Raw genomic sequence first — 23,297 nt, 5'->3', positions numbered from 1 at the left:
GGGGGAAATCAGATACACAGCCTCCCAAATGTGTTTCACTCGTGGAAAGTTGCCAAAAAGCTAACAGGTGGATAGATTAGATACCCTATCAATGATACCTCATCGATAGCTGTACGGGTACAATCGGCAGAGACTCCTGACCTCGCCAAAGGCCCGCCGATTGACGTCTCCCTCATCCGTTTACGGACGCTTTTTACATCTTAGACTCTGTGACTGTCTCGACATGATGATCTTCCATCTTGCCATCCTTTTCTGCCGGCGGGGTTTCGAGGTTCGTGACAGGAGTGGCAGTGACGTCGTCGTCCAGGTGAGCGACTGGTTCTTTCCCAAACAGCTGATCGATTTCTTCGAGCGCAAGACCTGCCGTCTACATGATGAGGAAAGAGAGAGCGCGTCAGTTGATTAACTGCCTGTGGCATTTTTCTTGGAGCCGAACCAAAAAAAGAAAAAAAGAAAAAAAGAAAAGAAAGCACCAGACTCGAATTCGCAGGGTGGTGGCTTCTTACCTCGGGAAGGAAAAAGTATTGCACCACCGTGTGGACGATCCCAAGACACATGAAGACCAGGTAGTACTTCCAGCCGATGGCGGCCTGGGCGGTGGGCAGGAGTTCAAGCCAGAGCGTGTCGCAGAGGAAGAGACCGCAGAGGCTGATGCCCACGGCCTGACCGCGAATGTGGGTGGGGAAGATCTCCGAGACGACGGTGAAGGTATTGGGATCGATGAACGTGCCGTACCTAAAGGGGGCCAAAGAAAATACCAGCTCAGCACCAAAGACGCGCGCAGATTATTTGGCGGGAAAAGATTGAGACGCTTACCCGAGCACATAGAGGAACAGAAAGACGGTGACGGCAATGGCCATATCTTTGGATCCAGTGTTGCTGTAGCTTCCAATCAGCCCGGTAGCAACGGTGAAGCATGCCACCGTGCCTCCGAATCCGTAGACTGGCAAGACAAGTGTTAGTAAGTATGCCTCAACAAGAAAAGGGGAAAGTCAACGGGGTTCGGGTTTGTAAAATCTTACCCATGGCCCAGCGGCGCCCGATTCTATCCGATATAAAAGCACCGAGGACATTGGCGATGAGTCCGACTGTGTTCCAAGCTGCAGCCAAGAGAAGAGGCATAGAACCCTTCAGGCCCAGGGACTGGTAGATCAAAACGTTGTAATTGTTGATGACCAGGATCTGCCCATTCATTGTCAGCGCTCCTAAATCGCCCATCAGTACTCGATGTTACCTACACCGGCGTTCTGACCGCCCGCTGCGACCGTCAAGGCCAGGTATAATCTCCTCCGATACGACTTGTCTGTGAAGAGCTGCCATCGCCCTCCAACTTCGTAAGCGCGGCGGTCCGCTTGCAGCTGACGCACTATCAAGTTGAGCTCTCGATGTGCAAAGGAATCCTCAGGGTCATTAACGTCGTGGTGCAAGCGACAAAGGATCTTCAGGGCTGCGTCGTTTTGTCCACGTTGAACAAGCCATCGAGGGCTCTCGGGGACTAAAGTAAGGGCACCAGTGGTCAGCAAAGCGACATCTCACACATAGAGTGGAATTGCTTTCTCTTGCATACTGAACAGAGAGCCGACTATGAGAATAAGGGCCCAGAGAAGGAGAACGGCGTTTGGGAATCGCCATGCAAAGGTAGAGTCGGCCTTGTAGTAGCAAGCGAATCTGACGAAGAGCAAACGGTCAGTGTTGATCTTTCTTGACGTCAGCTTCATCACATACCCTATCCACGCGGCCGAGAAGTATCCAACGTTGATAAAACTTCCGTGTGCACCTGTCATCAAACCTCGAGAGTGAGGTGGAGCAACCTCTGAGAAATATGTGGGCATCGCGACGATGAGCATTCCAGTTGGTACCCCCGTAAGCGCTCTGCCGACTAGGTACTGCTGCCCGTTAGCAAAGTGTGGCACGTTCAACGTACGTCGGGTACATACCATGGCCTGATTGACGGCACCACACTGAATCGATCCCCCCACAAGGCCAATAAGGCAGGCCAGCAGGAATGTCCTTCTACGACCCATCGCATCGAGAGACCAGGCAGACACCAGACAACCGATGAAGCCAAAGCCAAAGAAGAGGCCGTTCGCAGCACCGATGATGGTTGCCGTGTGCGAGTATCCGGGTTCCGTGGGGACTGAAACCAGGTTCATTTTGCTGTAAAACGTCGGCTGGCCTATCGTGTTTCCAATCACGGCCAGACTGTAGCCGGTGAACAGAGATCCAAAGGCCGCGAAGAGCACAACCTGTCATCTGACCGTGAGCGGAGGGGGGAAGGGGGTAATTGGTCACGATGCGAGAGACGTACCCATAGGTTGTAGTTCGAATAGGTCTCCATGTTGAACTTGCTGGGATTTCACAGTGCTTGGAAGGAGGTTGTATCGCAGTCGTCCGAGGAAATTCGCAATGAAGCCAGCAAAGGGGAGGACGTGCTCAGAGTAGCAGCACAGACAACTATATAAGTCGTCCAGCTCTCAAAGGAACAAGGATGGTTTCCTAACCGAGGATTCGCTCTTCCTGATTGACAGTTGGGGACCCCAGATCCCAGTATTCACTAACCCCCGCATGTTTCCACGGTCCCAGTAACGTGGGTCAGCCAATCGAGGCTCTGTCTCTTTGTGTATCGTGCTGTAACGGCCTGCGAGTAACTCCCAAAACATCCTCGGTAACAATACCATGAAACGAAGCCAGCGTCTTGGTCATGACTAAAGGCGAGTCAAGGCGGTGACAACAGTCTAATAAACGTACTAGTCCAAACAGGCGTCTTCGTCTCGTAAGTCAACCTCGGTTGGGTTCAATTAAAGACGAGAATCGATCTAGAGCAGCACAAGCAGTTCAGACCAGACTACTCGTTCCGCGGTGGTATCATCCGCGAGAATGTGCACTCGATCACTAGACTGAAAGTGCCACGCTATCTAGCTAAGCCATCCTCCTCGGCATTCTCGAAAGACATGTCGGTCTCTGTCGGTGTGTACGCCTTGTTGTTCTTTCCCACAAAGTCAAGAAAATCTTGTGAAGCCAACAAAGAGTTCGCCTCGGGATCCCAGTCCGTGTCGAACCTTGAAGCAAATGAAAGTCAGCAAAAGATCACTAGGCTATACTGACCAACGACGGGTTGAGTCAAGTCTTGGAGCACATACTGATGAGTCGGTTCGCACGTTGTAAACTTGAAAAAGTCCAGTTCCAAGTTCGAAAATAGATCCTGGTCGGGGTCAGGAAAGCCGAAATCGACCGATGGCTGATCTGAGGATGGGGATATCTGGTATTCCTGATAGGGGCCGCTCGACGATCTGGCGTCCAGGAGGCCATTTGCCGAACCCAGTGAACCGTTCGGTACTTTTGTAGGGTTTTCCTCGTTGCCTAGTCTTTTAGTTCGATTCCTCATCCTCGATCTTGCTTCAGAAAAGAGTCGTATGGAGAAATCGGCTGCCCAATAAGTCCTGCGCAGCTCTTGTAAGACGGTCATGCACGTGTCCAGCTGCTGAAGTCCCACCTGTCGGGACAAAGGGTTCGCCTGGGAAGCCTCGTAGAGATGCATCTGCATGGTTGGAGAGATTGCTTGGATCCTGACGATGAGCAAAGGTTAGCGGCAGGGTGAGATGCACGGTGGGAGAGCCTTTACAAAGCTGATTGGCAAACACTCAGGTAGCCCAATTGACTCAATTTGATGAGACTAAGATTGACACTGGATGCTGCTTCCAATACCCTCGGCATGATGGTCGATCTCCAAGCCTTGTGCTCGCTGGGTGACAAATCAGACGGCGGCGACAAGATATAAGGCCGATACAACGCAATCAAGACGTTCCTAGAGCAATTGTCAGACCTTTGTCGTTTGTCTTCTAACTAACTTTCACCAAAGTACCTTTCGAACAAATCGAGCTGCAGGGAGAATAGCTGTACATCGGTGTCCTTGTCCATGCCAGTCGTATCTGTTCTCGTCTCAAAGTACTCTAGCAAGCTTTGCTGGCTCGTTTCAATCTCACTCGTAGTCGCCGAGAGCATCCCGGGCCTGTAGTGGCTTTTGAGAATGCGTGATAAGACGATGCTTAAGTGGAGATACTCGATCCAGCATCGCCCGAGGACGTGCATGGAAGCCGGTATATACTCTCGAAATCTGTTGTTTCGGTCAACTCCACTGACGAGGAGAATGTCCTCGGGGGTTGGCATTGGAAGGTCTGTGTCTTTCGAATTGATCCTCATGGGTCGACCTAAGCCAAAGGATATCCAAGTCTCCCGGAGGTAGCACGACCACCAGATCAGCTTCCAGAGGCTCTGATACGGGTATTTCGACTTGGAGGCCGAGGGAGGAAGTCGTTCCGGATTTCTGTGCAGCCCTACAGAGTGGCAAAGCCCGATGGCGACTCCGATCCAGTACCAGGAGCCTGTGCGATCTTCGGTATCGACATACCAATATGCCAGGAGGATCACAGACTGGATCAACACGATTTTATCTTTCTCATAGTCGACGTCGTATAATGCCTAGAGAATGCAATATTAGTGTTCGGCTTGCCGGGATTCAAAATGCAAACGTGGTAGAGTGTTCGGACCTTGGCCTTCTGGTACATGTCCCGCTTCATGGCCTTGCGTGAGCGAAAGCCTGCCTTACGAGCTAGCTCTGGACTGACAAACTGCAACGACGGTCAGCTGGTGTCACTGCGTCAAAATGCCAAATCTCTCCTCGGGATAGCACACATTTGAAGCCGCAAAAAACACGCTCCACAGAAGCAACAGATTGAGCTGCTGTAATCCATGCTCCTGGTAGCGGACCAGGAAGCGATTGGCGTCCAAGATTGGCAAGAAAGGGTGGACATATCGAAAATAGTGTCGAATAAGCTCGTCGCACACGCTCTGATCAGGCAGCGTGAAGGCTCCCTTTGTTCGCAACAATGTAAGGTCTTCTTGACACACGGTCTGCACGGCAATTCGAGGAACCAAGTAGTGAGACGGCCGCTCGGTTTGGCAAACGTCCATAACAAAGGTCAAGACATTAGTTTCCCCTGTGCGACGAAGGCGATGAGTCCCAAGCCCGTATCACTGGATACCTTGCGGTGGTGCACATACCTGCGTAGAACGGCGCGGTGGAATCTTTGTCCGGGCTGCCATTCATAGCATCGCTATAGCCTCCGGGGTTGTCACCTTCATCGATATCGGACGAGTTCAAGGTGTCGTCTTGAAACTCGACAACGTCACAGCCATTCGTGGCAGGTCGAGATCTGACAAAGTCCGAGGTACCGCCTGCGGGCAAACCAAGAGATGAGTCGACCCGGACATGTCTCTCGCTGGATTCGCCTGAGGTCGCTTCGGACGGCGCGGGCTGAGCATCATCAGAGGGACGCGTTACCAGTCCGACAGAAGGCTCGCTGCCGCCAGGCTCAACGACACTACCGCGTGCTCGTCTTCTCGTTTTATATTGTCTTTTTTCACACGTCCATATCAGTGCGCCGATAATGGGTGCAGACTTCTCAACCACAACAAAGGTGCAATGCGAGACACCCACCTTGGTTTCTTTCGGGATGCCACTGTGCAATCGCATCCATCCTGTCGGCAATTCCAGCACGGAGGACCACATTGAATGACGTTACATCTGACCTTGCGAGCATGACACTGCTCGCAGGCTACTGAAGCCCGTTTCCGTGTACGTTGGTCCGGTGCTCTGCTGCCGGGAGACGTGGGTGTCATGTTTTGGCACACAGTCGCTGCTGTTGAGTGACGGTAAAATTCCCAACCCGACGGCTACTAAAGCGCGCGTCGGCTGCCCAGAGGGGCCTGTCAAGCCTGTTTAAAGTCTCCCCCCTTGGAGCACACAGCCTTGGCCGGCCCTCGGATCGCGAACCCCGCACCCGGAGCGCCGCTGGCCAGAACCCTCGCCGAGAAAAAGAGAGTCGGCATGTTTGCTATTAACCTACTTGTAACTTGTAAAAGCCCGGCAGGTGACACCCGCGGCGGCCAATGACTAGTATCCTTTGTTGCGTTCTTCACAAGATAAGGCTTGCCCCCCGCCCCCGCCCCCCCTGCACACGAGTTACCCTCGGTCCATGAGATTGGTCGCGTCTCAGCCTTCAGACCGATATCCGGGCTACGCCTTTATCGGCTAGATTTTGGGCGAAAAGGTGCAGCCAACAACGACATTCCGCTCCACATTGTGTCCACTACTTGTAAATAAAATGCGCCGATGGGTCTGCACAACGGAGACAAGAGAATGGTGTGACCAGCTCACTTGGAACTCTGGCATCGAAATCAGAGCACTCTCGCCTACTTAACAGCTTTATCTCATAGGAGCAGCGATGAGTAATTCCGCAGACACTGGCAAAAGGTATTACTTTTTTTTGTGAAACGGTTCCCTCGTTTGAGGTCATGAAGAGACTCAGCATGAGCCGATACTATATACATTCAAAGTTGCCGGATCTTAGCCCAGAGACTAGATAGTCCAGGGGGAGTCTTCGTTGCGTATATAAGGTGCAAGTCCGTTGATGTTCGGCTTTCCATCAACCTGCTCATAAAATGCCTTGATTTTTCCATTCCCCAGGAACGCCCACTGATTGCTGTTCTCATATTCGAACTCATAGTCTTCAAAGCGTGGGACTTTGATTGTCTTGACATAAGTCAGGGCGCTTCCACACCACAATTGAGGTTCGCCGTCGACGGTGCCGTTCTTGTACCATGACCTGTAGATGACATTTAATATAGTGCTCAAGATCGTGAATGAGGGAGATTCTTACCGGCATGGCAATCCCCATACTGTTTTTTTGTGGAATGCGCTCATATGTTCATGAAATTGATCGGTGGCCCGACGCTTCGGCTCCACGGATCTAATCTTCTCTTCTTGCATCTTCTTCATTACGGTGATGAAATATTCGCATGCTGTCTCGATCTAGATGGGAGTTTCGTCAGCCACATGCAAACAGAAAGCATGCGCCAAACTCACAGCAGGGAGAATGGTTCCGTTCCCCAGGGGGCCTTGTGGGCCGGTGGTCATGAAATAGTTCGGGAAGCCGGGAGCGGCAATCCCAAGATATGCATCGGGTATGTTCTTCCACGCGGTTTCCATCGAGATACCTCCGCGTCCGATAACTGGGAAGGGTGGAATGAAGGATGTATCGAAACCAGTGGCGCAAACCTAAGGGAGTTAGAACTTGGTCAAATTGTAGAACACACATCGCAAGACTCACCAAGACATCAACATCGTGCAAGGTTCCGTCAACCATCTGCACCGCAGTCTCGGTAAGTCGATGGATCTCGCCGAAAATTGGCTCGACATGAGGCTGAACGAGCGTCTCAAGATAGCCATCCCCAGGCGTGATCCTTCGGCATCCCGGTGCCCATTGTGGGATTATCTTAGCCTTCAGTTCCTCATTGCCCGGGCCCATCCGGTCTTTCATTTGCTGGACCATAAACTTGTGCATTTGTTGCTGTGTCGAACTTCCGTTGATGAACATGTCCGTAAGAACGTTCATTTCTGCTTCTATTCGGCGACGGAACTGAAGATGGGCCTGGGGATCTGCCCGGAACTGCTCCTTCTCTTCTTCTGTAAAGGTAAACTGTTCGTGCTTGTTACCCTTGGTCGACCCGGGGTTCGCATCACTTGTGCTTTGGTGTTCGCCTCCATGCTCATCCTGGAACTGAAGAGCAACGGAGCCGCCCAGCGCGGGCGATATCCAGGTAGGTGAGCGCATGAATACTTTCAACTTGGCCACGTCTGGAAGGAGATGTCAGTCGCGGCTCCTTGGTCGACTTTCACCTCAGTCGAAGCAGTCCAAGAACCAACCTTTTGCAATCTGGGGAAGAATCTATTGACCTGTGAGACACAACTTTGACGTTCTGCACGTTGGGTCTTCTTACCTGGATCCCACTCGAGCCATTCCCAATGAGTCCAACAGTCTTATTCTTCAAATCCAAACTGGCGTCCCATCTCGCCGAGTGCAGCTTTGGCTTTTGGAACGTCTCTATCCCAGGAATGTTGGGCCAGCTCCATTTATTCAGGAACCCGGCTCCGTTTATGAGGACGTCGCATTCATCCCTGAAGATCCTCGAGGGGGTCGAGGTGCGGTCCTCGATTTCCAATCGCCATTTCGACGTGTTCTCGTCCCAAACGGCTTCCTTGACAACATGAGAAAGCTTGGTAAACTGGGCGATATTGTGCTTCTCGTAAAATCCTACACGATTAATGTCAGAAAAAGGGGATTCCCAATCATGGGCGACAGATTGACCTCTGCAATACCCATGGATTTCTTTGGAGCCAGCATAATACTCGGACCAATCCGGCTTGGGATCGAAGGTAAACGCTTTGAAGAGATTGATTAGCTTTCCCTCCCCGTCGACCTCGCTCTTAAAAACTTACTATAGATATGAGCAGGTATGTCACAGGCACATCCTGGATATCTATTTTCTAACCACCTGGCTTGAAGTCAACACTGTGATCCTCCAAAAATTGCACCTCAGCACGAGTTTCTTTTCTTACGTTCCACCGACGTCGTCGTTCTTCTCATAGATCGTCAGCTCGAACGAATCCAGCAGCTTCATCATCTTGTATGCGAGACATAGTCCTGAAATGCCCGCGCCGATGCATATCACTTTGATAGGTCGAAGGACCTCTGAATGGTACCATTCTGGCACCTGGTAAGTGCCCAGTGAACCCATATTTACCGAGTAACAGTCTTTGGTCCAGCCGATAGCGTTATCGATATCAACACCGCAAACGGCTGCTGAGAAGATGCTTCCGCGAGAAAAGTTGCTTCGCCCACCCACCCCGCTATATAAGTCTTGGGAGCCAGACCTCATTCACTTACCGAGGTCAGGCGCGTAGTTGTGACGAAAACGAAGCCCGATCGTGGACCATCATGCAAGACCTCTCGCCACCTCCGCAGACCCCGTTCATTCCCCCACATTTCCCGATACTTTGGCTCCAGAGCTGGGGGCTTCGTGGTGATTGGACGCAGTCAAGGTTCAAGATTGACTTACATGACTCGAGCTGCTCGAGCTGTAGCGGTATTTTTTTCTGTATTGTTGCCGAAATTACCTCGGTCAAGATTTGTTTCTCGATGGACGGCTGAATTTGGTTCGAGAGAAAGCGTTTTGCAGCTGTAGGTAGATTGATGTCTTTCTGGACCCCTGTCAGCCCAACATCTATTGTTTTGTCGAATTGATCATCTCGATGTATATGTGAAACCTAACTCTTGTCCTCCCACGGCGATTTTCTTTTTAGATGGGCTTTTAGATATACGGCAGGATCGTGGGTAGGTCTGTCAATACGATCCCGGCTACAATGCTACAGTCCTTCCCACCATCTATGATACCGAGCCATTGGTCCCTGCAGCTTTCCTGATGCTATACTCCATCAACCCATCACCTGGACTGATCAGCTCCTTGTACTTGCCACCGGACGTGAATTCAGCCGCTTCATTCAAGTACGGAAGAACTGGCCTGGCCGAGAACTCCCTTCCGCTGCACTCAATGGCCTGTCCAGTCACCGTCGCGTCTTGCAGGATATATTTAATAGCCTCAACGATCGTCGACGTCGGCGTAATAACCTCGCTCGGGAGTGCATCTGCCAACTCCTTGCTGAAGATGGCCGTGGGCACCGCACCTGGGCAAATGGCATTGACGGTGATGGGCTCGCCGTCATCCTTGAGTCTCTGCCCTAGGGACCGAGCAAGGCCCACAACCTATACCTCGTCCTTCGCATCAGTCACAGCTATCCATAAGTGATGACAGAGGTCCAGTGGCTGGGCTGGTACTTACGCCATACTTGGCCGCCGAGTAAAGGGAAACATCTGGCGCCGAGTAAAGCCCTGCTGAGCTCGACGTCATGACCAGTTTCCCTCCTTTCGGAGGATTTTTCCTGAAAAAATGCAACGCGAGATACGACGACCAGATGACGCCCTTGAGGTCGATATCGATGACCAGGGAGTCTGGTTCTTGGGGGGCACCACGGTCAAAGTCCTTTGCAGGGCGACAGAAGTCGAGTCTATCCACGATGCCCTTCTCGAATTGTGAGTGACCCGCAGACAGGCTTTGCGTCGAACATACGTACCGCATTGGCAAACACTGCAATCGCCGACCAACATTAGTCTTGGATGTATTCGCACGAGCCAGAACAGGGCGTATACCAAAGTCGACTTGACCCCATCTCTCCTCAGTCAAGGCAAACGCGTTAACCTGATCATTGTAGACGGCAACGTTGCCCCGAACAAAGAGCACCCGGTCCCCAAATCTTTCGGCAATCTGTGCTCCAGTGGTTGTGTTCAAGTCGACGACTGTAACACTCCAGTCTGCATCGACAAGATACTCGACGACGGCCAGACCAATTCCCGAGGCTTTGGACAGATATTAGAGTGGCGGAAACACCATGCATTGACAGGAGACTTTACCTCCTCCCGTGACTATGGCGACTCTGCCAGGCATTTCGAGTGTATACTCCCACCTAGTAGCTCTTGTCGACACAAGCTAGGGCCGAGTCCCGGGGAGTCGGTGTGTAACAGGCACTGCTAATCTATGCGCCGCCAAGCAAGACTGAAAAGCCAGATGTTTGCGTGGTCAATAGGTATTCTGTGAGCGGTTTGTCCTGGCTGCCTGGCTCATCTAAACGGCCGCAGCCTCGTGGACAGGGGGTAACCGGAAGCCGGCTAATTCGGTATCCTGATTGCCGCAACATGTTGATATTAGTCGGAAAACGTCTCTCGCGTGACTCAGACGCATTACCCAGCGTCAAATCCCCCCCCTGGCCGCATTTTATGATGATTTCAAACAGGCGGTCCCTCAGCCGCCAGCTCTGGACACATGCCTCAAGGCTGGGTGGGTTCAGCCACTCTTCGCCAAACACCCGGCTCAGGGTCAAAGCGCACCAATATCTGCGGGTTCCAGACTTCCGAGTCTGGAGTTGTCCTGGGGTTCCCACGGGGCTGGTACCGTTCATTCCTTCGGCCCACCGGCTGGGATGGTGACTTATAGATGCTACATGTGAGACACCAGGTCTGTCTATCCAACTGTGGTGTGACAATCGAAGTCGTGACCGCAAGCAGCTTTGTTTTCCTTGCAACAGCCAGGACCAGGAATTTGTAGAAAAAAATGGCTGCCACAATTGAGCAGGTCCCTTCCTCAAAGGAGGATGCGGCGATCGAGCATGCCTCGGTCTCCCAAGTCGAGGAGCTGAGCATCGACGACCTGGCCAAGCCTGAGGATATCATGATCATTACGACTGAGAATCCCTATGGCGAGATCAACTTCATCGGAACCTACTGCGCCATCGCGCTCTCCCTCATGGGCGCCTACGGTGGTTGGACCATGCCAGCAACGTCTCTGGCTTATATCAACGCCGACTTGGGTGCGTCAGACTATATCAGATCCCATCAAACACACTTCTAGGAATCAACTGGTACGGGTTCTGACAACATGGTTGTATAGGTCCCACCCAAGACATCAACTGGGTTGCTCTCGTGTGGACTCTCTGCACGGGCATCGGCTTCACTCTCGTGGGCCGCCTCTCTGACATCTTTGGACGTCGCTATTTCTTCATCGCTTCGGCCGTGCTGGCGACCGTCGGCTGCATCGTGGCCTCCAGAGCCCAGTCCGTCAATCAGTTGATTGGGGCAAACGTCTTGATCGGCCTCGCTGCGGCGGCGCAATCTTCATTCAACTACGTCGTCTCCGAATTGGTCCCTGTCCGCCATCGGTTCTACGCCTTGTTTGGCGTCTACCTCTTGGGAATTCCCATTCTCGCATTCGGCCCGATATGGTCACGTCTGTTTATCGTCCACACCGCACAGAGCTGGAGATGGGATTACTACATGATGACCATTCTGAGTATGGGAAACGCGCCTCCTCAGAAACCCCCCCCCTCAAAAAGCGATATCTAACTTGTCTCTTCTGGCCAGATTTTGTCAATGTGCTCCTCTGGACCATCTTCTACCACCCACCGGACTTTGAGCACTTGCATCGAAACCGGTCCAAGCTGCAGGAACTCAAGGAGATCGACTACGTCGGCATCTTCCTCTTTACGGCTGGCATGCTCCTGTTCATCATGGGTCTGTCCTGGGGAGGCGTCCAGTACCCGTGGAAGTCGGCACACGTGCTCAGCACCCTTGTGATCGGAGCTGTCCTGGTCATTGCCTTTGTACTCTATGGTTCGCCCGCCTTTGACCCTCTTTCTGATTTCCGTACACGGGTGGAGGCAGCCCCTTGCTAACCAGAAACATAGAGATTTACATGCCCTTGCGTCGACCGATTGTTCCAATGCACCTGTTTAGGAACAAGGACTACTCGGCCCTCATCGTAGTGACGACTGTGGGAGGCATGATGTACTTTTCAATCAGCGGTAAGTCGAAGTGCTCTGACGGCTACTGATGCCTCGCCCGATCTTCGCATCTGCTAACTCGCGTATCAAAAGCCATTTATCCTCAAATGGTGGCTGTCCTGTTTACGAACGACATTGTCTACGGCGGTATTCTCTCGTGCACCGTCACTGCGGGCACAATTGCTGGGCAATTGATCGGCACCGCGACGGCCGTGGTAGGTGGGCGCATGAAGTGGAAGCTCGTGGCTTCTTGTGTCGCCATGACTGCCTTTAATGGCGGCGTTGCCGGCGCTGGCGAGGACAAGGCCATAGCGACCGCCTTGTCCTGTCTCGGGGCTTGTATGGTCGGTATTCTCGAAGGTTATGCATGTGGCCTGGTGACCATTGTGATCGACGACCAAAAGGAGTTGGGCGCTGCCGGAGGCATTTTCGGCAGCGTCAGGACAATTGGTGCTGTCGTGTCAAGTAAGTCTTCCATCAACACTTTGTGTGACTCAGTTCTATACACTCGGCTTCTCCGCAGACATGGTAGTTGATACTAATACGCCGAGCCTACAGCTGCCATCTTTACATCCATTCTCAACAACAAGCTGTCAGGACATATCTCCGGGGACGTCGTCCCTACCATTGTCCAAGCAGGCCTCCCCGTGTCTTCGGTGGAATCCTTCGTCGGTGCCCTCACGGCGGGCAACGCGGACGCGATGAGCAAGATCCCAGGCGTGACGCCGTCGATCATTGCCACGGCAGCAACGGCACTCAAGGACGCGTACTCCAAGTCCTTCGCCATGGTGTTCCTGGCCAGCATCGCATTTGGCGGCTGCGCCATCATCGCGGCCCTTTTCGTCCCCAACGTCGACGACAAGATGACGCACGAAGTCGTGCGCCGGCTGGAAGCGAGTGGCTTGGGCAAATTCGGCGGCAAAAAGGAGAAGAATGCGACTTCTGTCACCGAGACCAAGGCGTGACGGGGGCTGCTGAGGGTGGTGGTGTGTCCAATGAGGACGACGTTGCCAGATTTTCCAGACGTTGCAGACATGTTGGAGAGATTCTGAATTGCAGCGTCGTGCAAGTATTCAAGGAAGTCGTCGGAAAATCATCTTGGGCGGAAGTCTGATCCTAGTAACAATGTGACCTAAAACTCTCCTGGGCTCAGTTGGCTTTTGGGTGGAGAGCAAGCCTTGATGATTGCTTCTGTCTCTCGTATCGATCCATCTCCGAGTCTCTCCAATTCCGAGCCCACCAATTCAAGTAGATAGTCACTGCCGCAGCCTAATAGCGAACAGTGATGCTGGCACTAGGACTTATTATGGGGGATGGGAAGACAAGGCTGAATCGTCCCGTTCAGGAAGGATGTGGACCCGCCCCCCTCCCTTGGCTGATGTAGAGTATCTAATTAAAGCCTTGAGAGGATTCAATCCCACTCCGTAACATTGTCACATTTTGGCGGGATGATATCCTCATTCCCATCCCAACTGCAGCAGAATGCCACGTGGAGATCGTCGATCGTGCAAACGACTTGGTGAAGTTATGTGGTCTACTCCGTCCATGTTGCAGGTAGGCTGCGAAAACTTCTGTGTGCAGCACCCCCAGAACAGGATTTCCCCCGCTGGTCCAGGATTCAGGCGACATTCCTTCATCAGCTTATGTCATTTATTTTATCCTTGCAAGAGCTCTCTTTCATGATCGAATTTCTTGATTTCCCGTGTCTCGAGACCATGGATTTCTATCGGGGGCCTAGTACCCAAGGCGTCCAATCCACACAAAGTCATGTTTCCACGGCAACCGGACAGGGTCACCACTCATGACACACACCATGATTGGGTGTTGGCACGTCCTTCAGCATGGCGGATGAGAGAGATGTCATCATGGCTGCCAGCTACCTTCTTTTTTCAGAGCTGAGATGCCAGTACCTCGTACCGTAGGGTTTGTGGCGGGGCTTAAAAGTAGAGTCTCTGTCTGTCTGTCTCCAGTCTTGATCCTTGTAGCCCGCGTGCCCGCCCAAGGTTTATTTCGTATCGACCCAACAACCACAGCGAGGCTTAAATGGAGCGTGGGATGCTTCCTCGCACTTCAACACCGCGGCCATGTTTCCAACTGGAGCTGTCTCTGTCCTCCTCTGAAAAGACGAAGTTTCGGTTGGCAGGGCTGTAACCTGAAGCACTGAAGACCCAGGCACCCAGGTCATGTCAAGTGATTGATCCTCTCAAGCCTACTGGTACAACTGAAAAGACGGCGGGGAGTAACGACCTTGAGCATTGCGCACGCGCACACACACACACACAGTCTCTCTCTAAAACACACATGCGCACCACGGCGCTCTTCGCGGGTCTGCTTCCACAGCTCCAACGGCGAGACACGTAGTAAGTACCTACCCTTCTAACAGATCATCGCGGTTCGCGAGACACTGTCTATCTACCACCTACCCTCTACCGTGACAGCACTCGACTAACAGAGCCCAACTACCAGTGACGATGGAGCGTACACCGAAGTCGTACAAGCCACGAGCTGGAGCTCCTCCGCGTCCTACTACACCACGTACGGCTCGACCGCGATTGTCACCGTCACGACCTACATCCCCTGCCCGGTCATCATCAGCTACACCACGGTGCGCTACTGCTCGAGCTGCAGCACGTGCGACGGGGGCTGTGGTTCTCCCACATCGGTGCTGCAGACCACCGTCTGCGTGCCGAAACTGTGTTCCACGGTCGTCAACGACGTCGGCCAGGCGACCACCACGCCCTTCGTGGCGGGGGAGTACGCTATTGCCTACGTGACGAGCAACGGCGGCGGCGGCGGCGGGCAACCCGCTGTGACGACGAGCATTCCCGCGTCCTCGTGCACGGCCTACGAGCAAATCGCTCTCACCGGAATCGATTGTCAAACGCTCCCTGCGTGCGGCGGCAGCGGCGGAGGCGGCGGCGGAGGAAGTAGCGGACTCACGTGCGAAGCGAAGCCGTGCACCACGTACATCGATGTGGATGGGGACGGGAACTACGACCACGACGAAACACTCACCGAGGGCACGCAGTACTTCTTCACCGAGTTCGCGCGGCTCACCGTAAACGGCCAGGTCACATCCACGCCGGCCAGTCTATGCGGGGCGCTCACCGTCCCGACACCATGGGCCGCCGACGTCCAGGCCACAGTCACCTGCGGTTCTGACAATGACAACAACAATGACGCCAACGGCGACGGCGTCCAAGTTATCACGTACACGTACACGACTAACGGCGCCACCGTCGTCGTCGCCACCACCCTCCCCTCGCACGGCGGGCCTTTCCATCTCACCGCCGCGGGCGATGGCAGCAGTAGCAGTGGCTGTGGGCCCCGCGCCGGGGGAGATCTCGGGAGAACGACCCTCTTCTGGACCTGTGTCGGCACGGCGCTCGCGGCGGGCGTGGGCGTGGGCATGATTGTTCTGTGAGAAGTTGAGGTTGTGAGATGGCAAAGGGCACGAAAAGAAAAGAAAAAGAAGAGAACATCGACAGCATAGATGTATACGACATTCGACACTCGACACTCGACATTCGACATTCGACATTCGACATTCATTCGATAACAATCTACAGGACCTACCTATGTACCATGAACACGTACATGTACACGTATCGGTATAGGTAGGTATGTATCTTTACGAGGATGACTACCTAGGTACCTACCTGCACAGTCGGGGAGGGGGGATAACAGGCAAGCGATCAAAGAATCCCATTCTTTCTGATGCCTTTTCTCCTAATTTTCGGGTGTATGGGAGAACACGCGGAGATTCACCATGTGCGGGCACTCCATGGGCATGTTACCTAGGGTATACATGTCATACACATCATACATACATGATGGTACACGACGGGATATGACTGACGCCGCGATCACTGGATCAGATCACGTCAAACAGGCCCTCTATGTGTATGTACATATACACGGATACACGGAAATTGGTCAGAGGGCGGTCTGGCCGTCTCGAGTACCATACATTATATCATTTCCCTAAGAGGGCCCCTGTGCGAAAGGAGCATGTCCGCATAGTCTCTATGATCAGGTATAGAGAAAAGTAATGGGGTGGAAAAGAATGGGAAAGGTTTGCGTCATGGGCGCTCATGCATATCATGTTTACCATCCCGTCCAAAGGGAAACGACACGGAGAGAGAGGTGCTCGTGTTGATGTTTGTCGATGTTGATTTATCCTAGCAGTACGTAAAGGGTGTCGCAAAAAAAGATTCCCAAGTCGAGTATCAAAGTATGGAGAATGGCATGTCATCAGTGAGGCTGCCGCCCCCTTTCCATCTCTGAAAAAGCCATTGTGGCCACCATCAGTCCATCCAATTGTTCAATCCGCTTCGTTGGGAATTCCAACAATCCCTGACCCATGGATCAATGCAATCCTCGTCAAAAAGTCATTCCAAACCCTCAGAGGTCTTTGACCAAGTCCCAGTCCAGTCTACAGGCACTCTAGAAAGATATGTAGCTGTCCAAAAGTCTAGGTCTGAACTGTTCCTCGGAAAAAGGGTGCGGTTCGTCTTCTCAAGGCTGGCGTCTGAAGGCTGACGCAAGTTGCTCTTTGCCGGTCCTGTGGTGACTGCTTGAAGTATGCTGGTCCTAACATGCTGGAAGGGGAGACTAGTGAGCCTGGGTTATTGCGTCCAGCTCATTACAGTGCTTCCTGCAGTTCTCTGATCTTGTAGTATATTTCCTTCAAGACCTCTTCTTTACCAACCTGTTCCAGCCCATCAGCAAAGCAGATACAACTAGATTGTCGAAAACAAGAGGCAGATATCGATAGCGGTACCAACGAAACAGCGCTGGTGATGCTTACCTTTATCTGGAAACCCGTCGGCTTTCCTCCCTCCAAACCAGTGAGGTGCATGGTCTTTCCACTCGGTTCTTTGCCGTCGTGTGTGCCCACATTCATCTCTTTGAACACCGGCGTGTTGAGCAGTAGACGATGTGTACCCATCGCGCGCATGATGAGTCGACCCCTGCGTTCCAGAGTCACAGACGACTCGCGTTCGCCGCCTTCAAGAGCAGCTTCGATATCTTCTTCGTTTGTTTCCGCAGAATCGTCTTCTTTGGGTGCCTTCTCTCCTCCGTTTTTGCCATCGGTGGCAGGTGTTTGCACGGTTGATCTCGCTTCATATCGCATGTTGATCTTGAAGTCCCCTATTCCGCTCTCTTTCCACTCCCTTTCAAAGTGATATAGCTTCGCTCGACAGCTGAAGACCGTCTCCTCGTCTTCTTCTCCTGTATTGACTACCGAGTATCAGTTAGCAAAAGCCCCTCATTGTAGTACCAATACAAACTCACGCTCTTGCTCGCGGAACCTAGGGTCTTGCTCGGCTTCTTCGCCTGCCGCTTGTGTTTCGTCGTTTTCGCCTCCGTCTTCGCTATCTTCCTCGTCTTCATTCGTCTTCGCCCCAAAGGGCTTCGGCTTGCCAAACGTGCCTGACGCTCCCGCCGAAGCACCAAACGGGGAGAGGCCCGCACCAAGTGGCTTTGCAGCACTTCCAAACCCGCTCCCTCCTCCGAATCCAGCCGCAGACCCGAAGCCCCCTCCAGACCCAAAGCCGGACGTGGGTTTACTCGCAAACGGTGACGCACCTCCGAATCCGCCAGAGGACGATGCGAACCCGCTCGTTCCTCCACCCCCACCAAATCCGCCACCAGCTTTGGCCGTCGCACCTACCGCTCCGAAGGGTGACTTTTCGGACGCAGCAAACGCTGACAATCCAGAAGAAGCAAAGGCCGAACTTGACGTCCCGCTCCCGGGAGACAAAATTGAGGCCGACGCTTTCTCCGGGGATTTGGGGGACTTGGGGGATTTGAAGCTACTGAACGGCGAGGTGGTTGATGTGTTGGCGAAGCCTGATGATGCCGTGACCTGTGGCTTGGCTTCTTCTTTGGTTGATGGCAGGGCTTTGACTTGGGTCTCTGCTGCCGCTGATTGCTTCTCCGAGCTAGCAGCAACACTAGATGATTTATCCTCTGCAGTTGATCCACAGGCATCCTGCGCGACAGCAGCTGTTTCCATCTCCTCCTTCGAGGGCGCCAACACTAGAATCCCAGGCCCGCCTGGAGACTGTTGTGCCTCTGCATCACTCTCTTCCTGGACCGGGCTCGCCATGTCCTCGTACTTCTCAAAAGTCTGTATCTCCTCGTCGTTCCCCGAAATCTCTCGGGATCTCATCCTCTTGTGTTGGCTTCCCTTCTTTGGGAGAGGGGCTCCTCCATTTTCGACACCGGGACCAGACTCTTCGGTTTGCAGGTCTTCGAACGACCGTTTCTTCGAAGGACGGCCTCGAACTTGTCCGTTTTCGCTTTGTGACTCGGGCAATGATTCGACCGTCCCAGTATCGTCCACAGGGTGATCTCCAGCGACTCCAGGCTTTACCTTGGAATACTGCGAGAGTCCTGCAATGGATGTTTTCTTCAGTTTCTCCCGCGCGGTGCGTTCGCCCCCCTCGCCGTCTGAACTTCCTTCTTGAGGCGGTAGATCTCGTATGACTGTGTCTTCTGTTGATTCCTGCGGCGGTGGTAGGTGTTCTGTTTGGTTGCTTGTAGCCATCGTGGGTGATTGGAATTGTAGTGACCGGGTCTTGTTGACGGAGATGTTCTGCAGCCGGTGTAGCACTGCGGCAGTCTTCGAGGCAGCGGGGACTCGCAGGTTAGATCCTCCTTTGTGTAGACACCGTTATCCGACCGGTTGATGTAGATGTTGAGATTGGCACTGATGGATTGTATGATTGGGTTCTCAACCTCCACACCGTTCAGGGCAACTTCCCCCTCACGGACCCAGCCCAAGTCTTCTTAGATGACACGAGTACTTGACTCGAGTGCGAAAGGGAGTCCAGAAGGACTGCTTGCGCCTCGAGTGCTTGGAGGCTCGAAAGGCGGTGCGAAAGCAGCGGTCGTCTTCCGTGCTTGGTGGTCGGAATCACTGGTTAACAAAGACGTTTGCGGGAGGGTTTTCCAGTAGGAACTCGGGACAGCTTTCGTGCAGTAGAACGTGTACAGTGTCCCTTAGGAGTAAACCGGACGTGGGCACTGCAGACCAGAGATGGATACACAGTCAGAGGGATGTGTGGTCGGCACAAAGATACAGGTACGATATGATTGAAGCGGCTCAAGACGCATGATGCGCAGGCACCTGCTCCGCACAAACAACAACTCATAAACTTCTCATATTCCGCCCCACTCACAGCAAATGTCGTCAGGGCCTCAAACCAAAACACTTGAGACGTTGCCATGCTATTGAAATCCATTCTTCTACATTAAATTTTTAGAGTACTGACTGGCAGTGCGAGAGGCACAACAGCCACCCATCCCTGGAATCTAACTAATAAAACATAGGCAGCCGAGACTGACATAGAAGACAAAGAGAGGATAGACGCTCAGGGCCACCCTATTCTTTACAACCCCTGATCCTCCGAGGATACTAACTCCGGCTGCTAGTGACCATGCAACAAGAACAATGTATACAGGAATGCGCGCAATAGTTGGTAGGCCGAGCGCGCTTAGTAGGGCGGCAATGGTGAGTGGGAACAGAGTATACCCAATAATGGAGACGGATTGCATGAACGAGCTGGAAAAAGGGTCAGTACTGGTGGAATTGAAACAAGGGATTGGAAGGCCTCACATATTTCCTCCCAGCAGTTTGATCTGGAGGGTTACCACAGCTTCACCAATCCAGACCAGGGAAAAGACGCCAGAAAAGACCAGGTCGGTCTGGCCTTTGCTGGCGCGCATGGAAAGGAAGACGCTCAGCAGCAGGCAGAATATTAGAGGGCCCCTTGGTACAACTGTTAGCATGCGTGCAGTTGGCAGTAGATCTTATCTCACCATAGATCCCAGTCTCTTAACCCGTCGCTCATCCCTCCCTGCAGAATGCCATCTGCGTCAGGCCAGCGACCTAGAATGCCTCTAAGATCTCTTCCAAATCCTCCTCCCTGGCTCTCAACATCGCCCATGCCGGTGCCCTGTCTCTGAAGCATGCCTCCAAGCAAATACTTGGGGTAGAGGACTTGTTTCATTTTCTCCCATACGGCGAATAGGTCTCGAGATACCGTGTCCCAGACACTCTCATCGATGGTGTTTTGTGTAGCATGCCTGTCTTCACCGGGTATTCTCGAAGTCAGATAGCTTTGGTTCAGGGGTGCGCTGGAAGAGGAGGATTGAATGTTGCCTGTCAAAGGGGCGCGATCGGAGGGTTCGTCGGGTTCGACTTCTGCAGAAAGTGAGCCTCACTCGTGTCTTTGTTGATTGAGCCAGGGTCCTGTACCATCATTGAGGAAATCGTCTTCAAGTACTTCATGGTCGTCGTCATAGGAGTTTCTCGATAGTCCACTGGCCATGGTTGCTAGCGTGTCAACATTCGCGACTGAAAAAGGATGCCTGGCAGCAGTCGCTGAGATAAACAACAGTGAGAATGTCGCGCAATCACAATATCATGTGGAGCGTGTCGGATTGAGGTTGGTCGATATAATGGAGCAATTTGTACGCGGTTGTCGCAGTCTCTATGGGGAAGGTCTTGGATTAATTATGGCAGCCTCTGAACCAACTGGTGACACAGAGATCAGGCGTTGGGTGGGCGTAGGTCACCTCAGTGGATAAGTCAGATATTACGTAACCCATATTCCTCGTCATCGTCCCTTACACCTGCGATACTTTACAACCGTCGCAGTTTCACACACCTTCCGCAATTCCAGCTTGAGTGAAAGGGGGGTGCGTCAGTCTCTGGATCAAGAGATACTACCTGGCTTTCACTCAGGGTCTTCAAATTTACCTTCATCACCTTCAAATGTCCTGTTATCCGCCAGTCTGATGAATTGCAGCCCTTTCTCCAACCTCTCAATGAGCATCGTATCAAATGCCTTCTCCTTAAAGCTAACCCTCTCGGTCCACCAGTCCAGCAAAGACGTTACCCTCGCGCCCTCGGGGGCTCGCAAGAGCCCTACACTCACATCGACCAGATCCGGCCTTTCGAGGCAGTTCCAGAAGACCGTAGCACCACAACGGGAGCAAAAGTCACGAAAACAGCCCTTAGAACTTTCAATCCGTTTCAGAGTGTCCATAGAGAGGTCCGGCGGGCTTCCATCAAGCTGAAAAATGTTGGCTCTTGGGATAAAAGCCCAGGCTTGAATTGGCGACCCGGAGGCTAATCTGCAAGACCTGCATGCACAAGTGCCTGCCAAGTATTTGGAATCGTTTGCACGTAACCACCACTTGACGTCTTCCCGATTTCGCGAGATAGGAGAATGATCCGGGACAAGCAAGTCTGGCCACGGTGAAGAGCATGTCCTTGAGAGGATATTGGGCCGGGTGATGCGGAAGTTAACCCCTCCACAATGACAACGTGCGTAAACATCGCCTAAATCTTCAGACATCATGGCAACCTCGTCCACTTCACCTTTTCTGATAGGAGAGCTATTGTGGTCGCTTCGTGTTGAAACATCTCGGGTCAATTCCGTAGCAAGAGCTCCGTCCGGTCTCTGCAAATAAAGAGGTACTGAACAACCGTCTGCTTCGGCTAAGCAGATAGCCAGTCCCCCATCTTTCGTATCACCAACAAACTCATGTTGGACAATTCTTTCCAGAGTCACAGCTGACGTAGCTGATAGGCCTTCCGCACCATCGACAACACCTGAGCAAACGGTCCAAGTGTCATCTTTGTGGATGTTGACAAACATGGGGGAGCCGCACATGGGACAAAAATACCTTGTCAGCTTTGGGGAGGAATCGTATTTGGTAAGTCCATCCGCAGTATTTGGTCTCGAGGTGAGGGGGAGACACGAGAAGTACAATCCACCAGTGCTGTAACGGCAGCTGTTGCATGAGCAAGGAGATACGGGAACAGGTAGTTGGGAAGCTATCTGTAGTGTCTCTGAATGTTTCCCACACAAGCATGTAACATTGACAGTGGTGGTCATGGCTGCGGGTTGAGCGAATTGCCCCCAAGCGGAGATGTCAAGCTTCTTATGTGACTCAGCTTCTGTAGCAGCGGTGTCATTGCCGAAGTAGACAGCATCGATGACCAGGGCGCGACGCAGGACTGCCTCAGGCACGAAAACATAGATAGAGAGGTTTCGACTGTCTCATTTGCTTTGGTGTGACGATATAAGAAGCAGTGAGATGGGGGCCGAGGGGCGAGGGGCAAGGGTGCCGCTGGAAGATCGGATCGTGTAAAGGTGACCTCTAGCGATGGGGCGACGATGTCGGCGTAAGAGGTTTCGGCAGAGGGAAACGGAGGATTTGAGCACATTATTAGCATGGTGTTCTGTGGCATATAAGGACTTATGCAGCTATCGGGGACTTGGTAAGCAGACAAGTAGACCAGGAGGATCGATCGATCGATCACAAGGGAGTCTTCCCTGCATTGCTTTGTCGTTCTCTGGAAAGAATAATATTTTAAGAAGCCCAAAGCAGTTTAGGATGTTTGGCACGGCGCACCCATCGCCGCGCAGGATCCAACCGAAGCGCATCCGAGTCCGAACATAAAAGCGTATCTCCATCTCGCTCCCTCTCTCTGGGTTCCTTTCCTTTTCCTCTTCCTCCTTCCTATAATCAGCAACAAGAAATCCCCCAAGTCTTTTGTTCGCAGCCCGCACACGCCAGCTGTTCAGTCTTTGAACAAGCAACACCGCAATCTACTAAGCAAAGCACTCGCTTCCTAACAACAAAATGGGTATGCGCCTTTCAATGGAGGAGGATTCGGTTCGTTGGTGCTGCATATGGCTGACTCTCTGCATCTAGAGCCCTGCTGCGGCTGCGGCTCTGCCTGTGAGTAGCATTACCCCACCTCGATTCAAGGAGGATCCTTCGCTAACATGGATACAAGGCCGATGCCCTGCTGGCCAATGTCAATGCACGTGCGTTATGATCGATCCGTCGCTCTGGTCGGCAAGAAGTGGCAACTGACGAGCCCGTTCACAGAAAATAAATAACCCAGCGCATAACACTCCTTCTATCACTTCATTCTGCCCGAACACAGAATACCTTTCATGACAAGGGAAATACAGCT

General features: G+C 52.7%; 9 protein-coding genes across 9 annotated transcripts; 2 read left to right on the top strand and 7 right to left on the bottom strand.

The window, feature by feature from the left end:
• Positions 1 to 193: 193 nt before the first annotated feature.
• Z517_04126 (uncharacterized protein) lies at positions 194 to 2,338 on the bottom strand (the record flags this gene model as incomplete). The annotated part of the gene is made up of 9 exons (XM_013429457.1): positions 194 to 367; positions 507 to 735; positions 817 to 943; positions 1,023 to 1,182; positions 1,239 to 1,495; positions 1,568 to 1,668; positions 1,726 to 1,886; positions 1,938 to 2,246; positions 2,309 to 2,338. 9 exons carry the CDS (start codon positions 2,336 to 2,338, stop codon positions 194 to 196), a joined length of 1,548 nt encoding a protein of 515 aa, XP_013284911.1.
• Positions 2,339 to 2,911: 573 nt separating this feature from the next.
• Z517_04125 (uncharacterized protein) lies at positions 2,912 to 5,569 on the bottom strand (the record flags this gene model as incomplete). The annotated part of the gene is made up of 7 exons (XM_013429456.1): positions 2,912 to 3,059; positions 3,141 to 3,566; positions 3,623 to 3,805; positions 3,863 to 4,479; positions 4,548 to 4,628; positions 4,693 to 4,997; positions 5,062 to 5,569. 7 exons carry the CDS (start codon positions 5,567 to 5,569, stop codon positions 2,912 to 2,914), a joined length of 2,268 nt encoding a protein of 755 aa, XP_013284910.1.
• An 849-nt stretch (positions 5,570 to 6,418) lies between these two features.
• Positions 6,419 to 8,637, bottom strand: Z517_04124 (uncharacterized protein; the record flags this gene model as incomplete). The annotated part of the gene is made up of 8 exons (XM_013429455.1): positions 6,419 to 6,665; positions 6,720 to 6,871; positions 6,926 to 7,117; positions 7,170 to 7,685; positions 7,807 to 8,153; positions 8,208 to 8,282; positions 8,339 to 8,394; positions 8,459 to 8,637. The coding sequence occupies 8 exons, from the start codon at positions 8,635 to 8,637 to the stop codon at positions 6,419 to 6,421; spliced, it is 1,764 nt and encodes a 587-aa protein (XP_013284909.1).
• A 647-nt stretch (positions 8,638 to 9,284) lies between these two features.
• On the bottom strand, positions 9,285 to 10,401 carry Z517_04123 (uncharacterized protein; the record flags this gene model as incomplete). The annotated part of the gene is made up of 4 exons (XM_013429454.1): positions 9,285 to 9,662; positions 9,739 to 9,981; positions 10,096 to 10,313; positions 10,368 to 10,401. 4 exons carry the CDS (start codon positions 10,399 to 10,401, stop codon positions 9,285 to 9,287), a joined length of 873 nt encoding a protein of 290 aa, XP_013284908.1.
• A 663-nt stretch (positions 10,402 to 11,064) lies between these two features.
• Positions 11,065 to 13,254, top strand: Z517_04122 (uncharacterized protein; the record flags this gene model as incomplete). The annotated part of the gene is made up of 6 exons (XM_013429453.1): positions 11,065 to 11,320; positions 11,401 to 11,799; positions 11,871 to 12,119; positions 12,194 to 12,310; positions 12,383 to 12,754; positions 12,848 to 13,254. 6 exons carry the CDS (start codon positions 11,065 to 11,067, stop codon positions 13,252 to 13,254), a joined length of 1,800 nt encoding a protein of 599 aa, XP_013284907.1.
• Positions 13,255 to 14,590: 1,336 nt separating this feature from the next.
• Z517_04121 (uncharacterized protein) lies at positions 14,591 to 15,713 on the top strand (the record flags this gene model as incomplete). Its single annotated transcript, XM_013429452.1, has 2 exons — positions 14,591 to 14,649; positions 14,756 to 15,713. 2 exons carry the CDS (start codon positions 14,591 to 14,593, stop codon positions 15,711 to 15,713), a joined length of 1,017 nt encoding a protein of 338 aa, XP_013284906.1.
• A 1,221-nt stretch (positions 15,714 to 16,934) lies between these two features.
• Positions 16,935 to 18,845, bottom strand: Z517_04120 (uncharacterized protein; the record flags this gene model as incomplete). The annotated part of the gene is made up of 3 exons (XM_013429451.1): positions 16,935 to 17,000; positions 17,100 to 17,533; positions 17,588 to 18,845. The coding sequence occupies 3 exons, from the start codon at positions 18,843 to 18,845 to the stop codon at positions 16,935 to 16,937; spliced, it is 1,758 nt and encodes a 585-aa protein (XP_013284905.1).
• Positions 18,846 to 19,612: 767 nt separating this feature from the next.
• Z517_04119 (uncharacterized protein) lies at positions 19,613 to 20,631 on the bottom strand (the record flags this gene model as incomplete). Its single annotated transcript, XM_013429450.1, has 4 exons — positions 19,613 to 19,862; positions 19,917 to 20,069; positions 20,120 to 20,504; positions 20,559 to 20,631. The coding sequence occupies 4 exons, from the start codon at positions 20,629 to 20,631 to the stop codon at positions 19,613 to 19,615; spliced, it is 861 nt and encodes a 286-aa protein (XP_013284904.1).
• A 408-nt stretch (positions 20,632 to 21,039) lies between these two features.
• Positions 21,040 to 21,966, bottom strand: Z517_04118 (uncharacterized protein; the record flags this gene model as incomplete). The annotated part of the gene is made up of 1 exon (XM_013429449.1): positions 21,040 to 21,966. The coding sequence occupies one exon, from the start codon at positions 21,964 to 21,966 to the stop codon at positions 21,040 to 21,042; it is 927 nt and encodes a 308-aa protein (XP_013284903.1).
• Positions 21,967 to 23,297: the final 1,331 nt, after the last annotated feature.

The sequence above is a fragment of the Fonsecaea pedrosoi genome (genome assembly GCF_000835455.1).
Source record: "Fonsecaea pedrosoi CBS 271.37 unplaced genomic scaffold supercont1.3, whole genome shotgun sequence".
NCBI lineage: Eukaryota > Fungi > Ascomycota > Eurotiomycetes > Chaetothyriales > Herpotrichiellaceae > Fonsecaea > Fonsecaea pedrosoi.
Note: the sequence above shows the minus strand (reverse complement) of the source record. Positions and strands in the feature narration are given on the sequence as shown.